General features: G+C 35.6%; 1 protein-coding gene across 5 annotated transcripts; it reads left to right on the top strand.

The window, feature by feature from the left end:
• Positions 1-1,572: 1,572 nt before the first annotated feature.
• On the top strand, positions 1,573-10,563 carry LOC128896483 (zinc finger-containing ubiquitin peptidase 1-like). Of its 5 annotated transcripts, none has more exons than XM_054159861.1 (9): positions 1,573-1,835; positions 5,368-5,600; positions 6,769-7,016; positions 7,089-7,392; positions 7,468-7,895; positions 7,962-8,364; positions 8,440-8,567; positions 8,640-8,863; positions 8,957-10,563. In XM_054159861.1, the coding sequence occupies exons 2-9, from the start codon at positions 5,398-5,400 to the stop codon at positions 8,999-9,001; spliced, it is 1,983 nt and encodes a 660-aa protein (XP_054015836.1). In that variant the 5' UTR covers positions 1,573-1,835; positions 5,368-5,397; the 3' UTR covers positions 9,002-10,563. The 5 variants fall into 5 exon arrangements, with proteins under 5 accessions (XP_054015836.1, XP_054015837.1, XP_054015840.1 ...); XM_054159862.1 differs by lacking the exon at positions 1,573-1,835 and adding an exon at positions 5,151-5,293; XM_054159865.1 differs by lacking the exon at positions 1,573-1,835 and having other exon boundaries at positions 5,458-5,600; positions 6,769-6,942.
• The last annotated feature ends 659 nt before the right edge of the window (positions 10,564-11,222 follow it).

The following is an 11,222-nucleotide window of genomic DNA, read 5'->3' as shown; positions in this document are numbered from 1 at the left end:
AAATTTTACTTAGTAAAACATAGCGTATGTTACTCAGGTATAGTACAGCTTTCTATTACTGAAAAAGTTTTAAATTTTCGATTCAATAGTTCCGGATATTACTTTTATTGTTTATAAAGTTTTAATGCTGAAATTGCAAAATCAGGCCTCGGAGTCGCATTCGCCAAAGTGTAACGAGTATATTAAAACAAGAATTATTAGAAAATATTGCTTCTTTGCTTCAATATCATTGAACAAAAATCATGCTAGCCTAATCGCCCTGTCCTCGTCTTTCCTGCAATTGTTGTATTGCTCTCTCTCTGTCACAGCATTATTGGAGAGACAAGGATCTATCTATCCTTGTCCCGGAGTTTCCTATTTTTTCCGCGACTGTCGCTGAAGTCAATTCGGAGTTCTGTTCTGACTCCTGCGCACCCTTAGACCCTTTCGACCATTTTCTATTTGAATTCTATTTGCTTCTCTTTTAGAAATTAATTGTTCTATGCGCAAATGATATTCATATTTTGTAAAGGGATCATCTCACCACCCTAGAGGCTGAAAAAGGCCTAACTTTGATAATTAATTTTGAGAGTATCGCAAAAGGAATAGGATTTTTTTTTACTGCGCTACCCAAAAGGAACCGACTCTGTAATAGATACAAGCATGAAGACTGTATAAGGAGATCCAACTCCCTAAGAAAGTTACTAGAAAACTGTTAGCATAATCCCGAACTTGAAGTTATGAATATTTCGTCTACTCGCGGCGCAAGTGCGCATAGACTACGATAATATATATGTCATATGTGTATATATTATCTATTAATATATAGATGATAGAGCCTAAAAAAATTCGTATGTATTTTGCAATAACAAATGGACTGCCGGTCAAGTGCAGGCCAATCCGAAGATTATCTGTAGATAAATTGTATACAAATGTATATCGCAGTCTGTGCTCACTTGCGCCGTAAGTGGTAGAAATATTCATAACTTCAAGCTCGGGATGTTGATAACACTTCTACACTACACAGTTAGGACTCCTTATACAGTCCTCATGGATACAAGCCTGCAATTGTATCGAGGTATATCGCTACACTACGGATGTTTATCTATTTATGGGTAATGAAAATATGGAGAAACCCACGAGAATATGTAAAAATATGTAAAACAAATGTAAAACTACATAAAAGAGCAACAATTCTGTATTTATAAAAATATTAATTCACATAAACATCCGCAGTCTACCGATATCTATTGCAATGTATCTATACACATAACCTAAGTCTCAACCTAAGTCTCAACCTTTTTTGACCCAAAATAAAAGAGTACCCTTTAAATAAATTATATATCTATTTATTAAAATAAATAAATAAATAAATAAATTCCAAGACTAAGTTGAACGAAACTATTTCGAAGCAAGAGACCCGTACAAAGGTTGGAGTCAAACGTTGGAAATTTGATCCCTGGGAGAGCCCTTAATGGCAGAGGGTGAAATCAGATGGAAACCTAGCGGGCCAGAAACCACGCGCCGCTAGATGAAAGCGTTACCGACCGCGTGCAAGCGAGGGTTGCGTCTTGCGAGGGTTGTGGCGACGGCAGCGCCTTCGACGAGGTCCGCTGTAGAAGCGCAACCCTCCGTAGAGACGAATGGTGGATAGTTGGACACAGTGGGGTGGCTTGAGAAACTCTTTCCGCGAAAGTGTCGGGGTGGGTTGGCGCTGTCCATATGGAGGCGAACGAGGCGCCGTGTTAGGCAGCCCGGCCTGCACGGACGCCTAACTGTGTTACGGGATTAAAGTGTCGTCGAAAAATAAAGGGCGCATCCTGACCGGGAACACTCGTAAAATCGTGATCAATTCGGTGAGTGGCGAGACACCCGAACTCACGCTCGAGTTTCGCAAAACGCGAGTCAAGAGTGCCTTAAATGGGTCAACCCAACCCAGCAACCCAACGTGTGTGCGCTACCTTTCCTCTGCGAATTACTGGTTGGCCTAGTTACCTCGAGGGCCAGTGAAAAGACACGCGACCTCCTCCTCGACGCGAACGATATATCGTAACCGCACACGCGGTTCGCCCCCTTCGACGTCCTCGACGTCGCCATCGTCGTCGACGGTTTTCCAATCCGAGCCTCGTTTCGAGAAAACAAATGATGAGATCCTCGTCCATGGGAAAGCATCGATTGACTCGCGAGCCGCGCTAGCTTATCGCGACTGTCGAACTTTGCGGAGTGAGGGCTAGAGATGGGCGAAATTCTTATCTAGATACAAATTTTTACCCACGAGTCCCATATAAACAATTAGAATAGAATAGAAACGGAACAGAAATTTAAACTGGATGAAATAATTCGAGGAAAAAAGGATTGAACTGTCGGGTGGAATGCATCGCTGCATATCGTCGTATTGAATTTTGTTCGTTATCGTTGAAAGAAAATCAGCAAAAATCAGCAAAGAGGCTATGCGTAAAAAAATCATAACTTTGGCAATTTTTAATATATTTGAATGCATCGCTGCGTATCGTCGTATTGAATTTCGTTCGTTATCGTTGAAAGAAAATTTTACCCATCTCTGACAAGAGGTCGCGGTTGCATTTCCTCGTACACGCGGAACCACGAACGTGGCTGTGTTACTGTTAGCTGTGTTACTGTTGGGACGTCTTCCATTTCTGGGGGATATGGTCGCAACACGCAGAGTCCGATAAATCAAACGCGTCGCAGTACAATGCATCCGGAAACGATTCGCGAAAAGTTTAATGTCTAGTGCCCACATGAGAGTTTCACCCTCTGGAGTTGCTATCGAGAATAAGACCTCCCTCACACAAGCAAACGGAGACGTCCTCGTGCGAGAAAATTTCTTTCGAATAAGAAAATATGTAGCATGTATCAATTTAGATATAACGAGATATATAGTGACTGAAACAATAGGTGCAATAATCGCTATGTAAAGATTATGTACCCTGATAAATCAAAAAGCAATAAAGCAAGCAATAATGAGATATATAATGAGATATAATTTTGTTTAACGGTTCCACTAAAAAGTTCATTTGATTTATGATGATTGTTGTCTCTCTACAGTTCGAATAATTACTAGGAAAATCATAGTTCAATAGATGGAGAAAAATCATAGAACAAAATGGCAATAGATTATAGAAGAAATATATTTCTTTGTCTAACAAGAGAATGTCGCGATCCGGACGAGCGTTTTTTAAACGAGACCGGGCTCAAATGATGGAGCTGATGGGCATAAAAAAAAGTGCAAAACATTAAGGGTACCTGACCAGCCGTTTTTATAAAAAATAGCTTTAAACATTTATAGGGCACTAGATATACGAAAACATTCAAATTCTCAAGAGAAACTTTTGTAGCTGTGAGCGTTACCCCGCAGGTTCATGTTCTAGAGTTCATGGGTTCAAGACTCGACAATGGAAATTTTTTTTTCCAACTGCATTTCTATTTTTTGTTCCTTTTTCTACTCACTGCTACATAAATAATATATACGAATTATAATACTCACTGCTATATAAATAATATATAAGAATTATGATACTCACTGTTAGATAAATAATATTAGGTTGTTACAAAAGTTTCTTCCATTTCATTAATAATACATACATACACGATATTTTATGTCTAATGTTACATTATTGAATTGCATACGATTCACTTTCCCCCATTACTGTTACAAACATCTCTGGTATTAACGTCTCAGAAAGTAGGTTGTCTATTTATATAAACATTACTAGACAAAATAACTGAGTGGATGTTACGGAAGAAACTTTTGGGACAACTTAATATATAAGAATTATAAAGTATAGGATGTTGACTGCAATTTGTAATAACACGTTTTTTATTAATTAATTTATTTTGTATTAATAACAATGTGTGGCTAAAGCGTTTATTAAAATAAAATTCATTTTTTAATAATTATGTATTTGGCTACTGAATATATACGTGCGCAGAAATTGCAATCAATATAGATGTGAACATAATATTATAATGAGTACATGCGATACATAATATAGCAATAGTAGAAGTAAACATACAAATGTATAGGATGTGGCGTATTTATTATTAATAAATTATTATCAATATTAATATTAGGTAGACTAGAAGGTAATGTCGTTTATTTTACATTAAATTCAAACAAATTTCTAATAAATTCTCTTTTTTTAATCAATTATGTAATCGCCCTCGTTATCAACAGCCTTTTGCCATTTAGTGTAAAAATTTGGAATGCCAGATCGATAAAAATCAATGAGCTAGTGAGTGATAAACAAGTATTTCAAATTGAAAAAACGACATAACTTTCCAGTCTACCTAATATTAATAATATTATTAATAAAAAACGTATTGTTAAAAATTGTAGTCCACATCCTATAGTTTAAAATTCTTATACATTATTTATATAGCAGTGAGTATTATAGTTCTTATATATTATTTATATAGCAGTAAGTAAAAAATGGGAATAAGAAATGCAGTAGGAGAAAAAAAAACCTTTGTCATTGCCGAGTCTCTAACCCACAAACTTTAGAAAATGAACCTGCGCCGTAACGCTCACAGCTACAACAGCTTCTGTCGAGAATTTGAATGCTTTCGTATATCTACATTCTAGTGACCTGTAAATGTTTAAAGCCATTTTTATAAGAACGGCTGGCCAGATACCCCTAATGTTATGCACTTTTCTTGTGCCCATCAGCCTCCATCATTTAAGCCCGGTCTCGTTCAAAAAGCGCTCGTCCGGATCGCGACCTTCCCTTATAAGAAAAATTACTGTTTATTTATACGTTAAAATCCAACCGAACTGTTCGGCCAAACTATCATTGAACAAAAGACAAATCTAAAATTGTTTATCTTTAACTAAACTTGTATAGTACAGATGAAAACGAGAGTTTGCTAATTTCGATTAGGAGGTGTCTTAATGTGTTCGGTCCCCACGAACCCGTGTGGAAGAACCCTTACCCTTGACGCCGTGTCCGCTATTCTTTTTTTGCATGTTTCACTCTTGATAACAAGCGTCGAGAGTAAAATTCTCGGTGGACACCTAGCCTAACGGGTGTGATCGTGGATACTTGTACGCGACCCTGAATTCAATTATCGATTCCCTGAAGAAAATACCCGACGCCAACACGATGCGTTTTCGATGTATTCGCACGAGTCGCTTCGCCCAGACCAGCTGGCTCCGATGCGTTCTCCCATGGTGCCACAATGCGCGGATATAAATGCAATTCTCGGAGATGCACCGCGTACTAGTTGCATCGTTTAAAATATCGCCCTTTCGTTGGTTCGTTTTTGTTTAAAAAATTCTGTTCACTTCGTGAATCGGGTTTGTTTCGATTGCATCGTCGTGACACAGTTTGTGCGCGTGCAGATTTAATAATTTTCCTCTTCTCATTAAAGGTCGACAGGTGTTGATTGTATGTAATAAAAATGGCGGCCAAACCACCTGAAATGAATTACACGTGCGAAATCTGCGGCCTAGAGGGCTTCAACGACGAGGAGATGAGGTCGCACATGGTGTTCTATCATCTCCAAGGAGCAGCGAATTGTCCATTTTGCGATTTGGGGGAGATCTCGCCAACGGAAATGTTGGCTCATGTTAACAGTGCTCATCTGGATTACTTGACACCAAGGTAGATTTCGCGATAACGTGCATTCAGTTTCTTCTACTTTGTTTATGTTGTTTAACTCTTGGACACCCATGTGATTTTACTTTATGCAAAGTATAATTTGTAACGAACGAGAAAAATCACGTGCTCGGAGTCTGTTCGGTATATATTAATATTATTGTGATTGTTAATTGGATGACGGTTTAATTAATATTATTTTTTACAACACGTTACAAGCACTTGAGAAAAAAATACTTGCGAGCAATAAATAAGTAAATACTTGCATAAGTAACTAAAGATATATATGTACTCTACTGATTTTATTTATTATTACATGATACAAACACATCATAATAAAATGACTTATAATTTAAAAAATGGGTAAATATCAATGTGACTAAAAACATATATATATATATATATATATATATATATATATATATTGTCTTTATTTATCATTCACATTTATATAAATTCTATTTAGTATCTAAATATGTAAGACTCAAACTTAAATTATTTAAATAATTTCAGACATTCTAAAGTAACTTAGATATATATTCATGCTGTAAGATTAAAGAAATTGAAAAATGGAATTACATGAAATTTCAAGTACTAATTAAATTAAATCAATAGTTTACTAACGAAATCATACTTAAGACGTTTGAATAATTTTGGCCGCGTGAAATATGGCGGCAACGGGCAGACTCAGATGTCGCTATTTTTGTACGTTACAAAGTTTGTTTCTTGTAAAGCCGACCAGTATTTATGATAGTAATTTTCGCTAGTATATATTAATCTAATACAGTTGGAAGTGTGGAAATGAGTCAAGGTTAAAAAGTGAAAATGAAACATCCTCTTTATTTATTTTTTCTGGCTTTTCTTAATTGAAGACTATACTTGTTAAATCATACCTAGACCTAAGAAAATTTCTAATTTATTGAATGAAAAAACATTGTTGAAAATCTGTCTCATTGTACATATTTCAGTGATATTTTATATACAATTATTTATCTCTAACTTACCTTGTCCAAATTTATTATATACAAAATTGTAAATATTGGAAAGTGTAACACAAAGTGTAGAGTAACTCTCTTCCATAAAATGTATTAAACAATTATTTTATTTGTACATATATCTACTTATCAATTTATTCAAACATTTTAAATAATAATGTGTCTTTCGATTGTCGTAGTACCCCGGAGCATGATATGATGGCATTTATTGACGATGATTCGTTGGTAGACGATCATAGGCACGACGAATGTCGTGGTCCTTCTCCATCTATGTCTCTACGCCCACCTCTTCTACAAAATGGATGGAGCAGTTCGTCCAGTCCTCGTGTTAAACACCAGCAGGAACTACCAAAGTCAGAGCCACAGAATTCTAGTTCTAATGTGAATAATAACAATAATAATAACAACACTGGAAATGTTAATAATGGTATCAAGAAGTTTAATAGAGCAATAATTTTATAATTTGGAATACGTAAAACGATGAAAGATTTTATTTCAGTAATAGAAGGAGCAGCTGGTCATGGTTCTCCGCTGCGTTCAGGCCTAAATCTGCAGTTACGTTCTCATGCTTCGCCAAAGCTTCCAGTTCAAGAGTGTCCTATGTGCCCATTCAGTTCCGATAGTCCGTTGAGGCTAGAAGAGCATATCAATAGACAACATTTCGATCTCACTTCGCCGTCCTTTCCACCTGAATCTCCACCGTCGCGTGACGGTATCTTCAATTGTCCCCTATGCGTTACGTCTTTCCCTAATTCTTCTGATCTTGAGCTACACGTCAACATAGAACATAAAGACATTTTAAGGTAAAACTATATTTACCTATACACATCCTATTAACAACAATGAATTATATTTCAAACTCTCTCTGTTCTTTGTAGCCCTGCGAATGGTGCAGCTTCGCAATCTGATTTAGCAACCGTTGGCAGCGATGCTACTGCATGTCCAGTTTGTTTTAGTACGTCGTTTAAAAGCAATGACGAGTTAACTGCACACATCGAAGAACATTTCAGCAAAAAAAGTACTCCATCTCCTATAACTCCAGATTTGTCCACTGACAGATTGTTAGCAAAGGATATGGAAAGGCGCGAGAAAGAAGTTAGAAAATTACGCGAACAGCGAGAATTCGAAATGCTAAGAGCACAATACGGAATGGATAATCAGGGCAATTTTAGAGAACAAAGCGTCACTAATATGCAGCGGGCTGTGTATTCTGGTGAAATGACGATTGCAGATTATTACGAAAGGCAAAGCGAACTCAGAGTAGCAGAGAGTAGTGGCATAGACGATGGCAGTTCCTGTACACGGGGTAATAATTGTATTTCCAGAAATTTCTTTTAAGAGTACCATATATTATTGTTCCAATTTTCCACAGGTCTAGTTCCCAAGATACGAGCTGTCAGTCAAGCATGTAGCAACATGTTGAGCACCTGGATGTGTTCCACTGTAGATCATTACGCTACTACTTACGGAGACAAAGGCTGGGGATGTGGTTATAGAAATTTACAAATGCTAATTTCGTCGCTTTTACAACATACAGGGTACAATGAGTTAGTTTATAAAGCGTGGAGTTCTGGTCTGGGTAGCGGTAGTTCTACCAAGAATCCGCTCCGAAGTTCTATACCGTCTATCTCTAGACTTCAGAAAATGATAGAATGGGCTTGGGCTCAGGGTTTCGATACTCAAGGAGCTGAGCAATTAGGCGGGAAATTGGTGAACACTAGGAAATGGATTGGCCCCACAGAAGTAGCCATATTATTTTCTAGTTTGAGAATAAAGTACGTTTTACAATTTTCACGATAGTTTCTCGCGATCATGTTATATATAATTTTTACTATCATTGGTATTATTAGGTGTCAGCTGGTAGATTTTCATAGGCCAACTAATTCTGACGGTGGACATCCTGAAATGTTTAATTGGGTTTTACAATATTTTCAACGGTGCGATGATTTTAAGCCACCCCTTTACTTACAGCATCAAGGTACGTGTTTAGAAATTGTAAATTGAAAGACAGAAATAAAGTTTATATATGAACATTGACTATTTCTTGCAGGTCATAGTAGAACAATAATAGGAGTAGAGCAATTAAGAGATGGTTCGATAACTATGTTAGTACTTGATCCAAGTCATAGTCCAGCACAAATGGCACAATTTAATAGCACAAGTAGTGCACTCGGTGCAATGCGTTTGGTACGAAAATCGATCGCAGCAATGAAAGCAAGGCAGTATCAAGTCGTTGCAGTTACCGGTATCATGGAAACCGAATTAGAGTATCAAGTAAGAAACTTTTGCACGTTTCTTATCTATTAACTAATCGTTTATGGAAGCTTGTTGCATAATGTAAAACAATCAAACTTGGACGTTTTTCAGCAAAGCAAAGTATTACGTTTGATCCGCGTACCCCAAGATAGGTGAGATTTGCTGACCCGAAAAAGAGTCAAATCTTGTGGAAAGACGATAGACTGCCTGAAACCAATTTTGTCCAGCATCCTTAAAGTTACCTGACCGCAATGTTCTAGGTTTTATCATTAGGAGGATTTGCTCCGCCGTAGTAATTACAGAAATATTATTTAACGATATATTCTTGCATCTTTTAGCCGTCATAAGTTGACTGGCTCCTCAATCGTGTATATCCTAAGCCTGCGTCGCAGTTGAAAGTTTTGGAGCTGAAATGAAACAATGAGAAACCACAAAAGTTGTAATTTCTAAAGAAAGTGTCTATATGTCGATCTTTTATTTTAAACAATGATCAGCTCTGAAAATACTATATTACGATGTGTGCTTGGGAATGAAAGTTTTAGCGATGGAGTATCTAAATGATAGAGCTAATTCGATCGCCATTTCTTGTCCACAATGTTCTGCTCAATTTTCGTCGCACCGAACAGGCTGTGCTAATTTTCAGTCGACCAATCGTCCTACGCCGGTCGGTTGCATCAGCGAAAAAGCCATAGCAGAGCTTGGAAAACAAAACTCTTTCGTAGCTGTGATGCTGTTATCGATTCAATGCTAATCAATCACCGATTATAAATATTTTTGGAGGCACTCCAGACAGTCGAAACATTACAGAAATCAACAATGTCCGTACTTACCTTCTTTCACTTGTAGTACTCTACATGTACTCTAAATTTTTAACAAACTTTGTTGTCAATTTTTAGTCAATATAAAACTACCAATAATGATACGACGCGCAGTACGATAAAATTTTATATACGATTACAGAAATTATTCTCCGATACATTTTCATTATCGTTGTTTTTATATAGTTTTGGAGTGTCTACAAGAATAAACGACGTATTTCCATATATTCTATATACGTTTATCTATATATACGTATACACATACTTGCACATTCTTTGTTAAATTATATTTCACTCACTCATACATAAAGTACAACTACTTTCATACTAATTACAAATATTCTATTTAACTATTCAATTAATTTAAGGCTACTCATACCTTAGCGTGTAAGTTAAGTGCAATGCTGTGACCGAAAAGAAGAAAAGGTAGTAACTACAGTCCATTTACTTGTTATTTGTAAACTATACTTGAGAAGTTATATGATTTAGTAAATTATTATTATTATTGTTATTATTATTATCACTCTTATTATATCTCATGAATTGTACTGATATATATAAGATGTATTTATTATAGTTAAAAATATTTGAGACTATTGAGAAATTTGATGTTTATTATTATAAAGATGTATGTTGTTTTATAGTTTTCATAACTTATGCACTAATCAGATGAAAATTGTCTTTCTGCTCGGTAGGACCAGATGCAATAATTATGACTGACAGCAAAGATATAAGACAATTCTTACTTGTATTGAATTTTGCTGTATGCAAACTAAGGATGTGTTAATCATTTCAGAGTGTTCAGGTAAATCAAGCTGTGGAATTGTTACGCAAGTGTAAAAAGGAACTTCGTATTAACCACACATCAAATGAAAATATATGCTTTGTTAGAATTCCCAATTCCCGAATGATTGTTTTATACCATTTACATTATGCATGTTACTTTCCACGACTAAACATTTGATTCTACATAACATTTGTTTATGTAGGATATTTAAATAAACTATATATTTGATACAAATTAAATTATTTATTTGTAAAATGCAGTATTTAATGTGTTAGAATGATTTTGGTATAATTTAACTTAGCTACTCTATACAATCTAAATACCTTAATACATCTATCAAACCTGAGCATTTATTAATATTTTCTAAATATAAATATATAAACTTTGCATTCATATGTTAAATCCTAATGATCGCATACAAGCTTTATGCGCTTCTATTAGATGACCACAACTCTCTTCGCCTTTAGTTATAATGCTGAAAAATGAAACGTTTGATGTAATCAGAAATCATTATTTATGGTTCAATTGAAATGTTTTTCAAGAGGTTATGTATTAAAATATCCGATAAGTCAACTGATCAACATTGTACGAATTTAATTTTTTAATAGAATTTCATTAAAGAATTCATTTAACTATTACTATCACATGTAACGTTTTTGTAAATATATTTTATATATGAAAATAAGCAATTAAAGAATTCATATAAATTACGTACCATTCATCCCTTATTTTTTTCGTTTCGGGACAAGCGCAACAAGGTTTGAGAGGTTTA

Source organism: Hylaeus anthracinus, unplaced genomic scaffold (genome assembly GCF_026225885.1).
Source record: "Hylaeus anthracinus isolate JK02 unplaced genomic scaffold, UHH_iyHylAnth1.0_haploid 1, whole genome shotgun sequence".
In the NCBI taxonomy this organism is placed as follows: Eukaryota; Metazoa; Arthropoda; class Insecta; order Hymenoptera; family Colletidae; genus Hylaeus; species Hylaeus anthracinus.
This window is presented reverse-complemented; position numbering and strand designations above follow the sequence as displayed.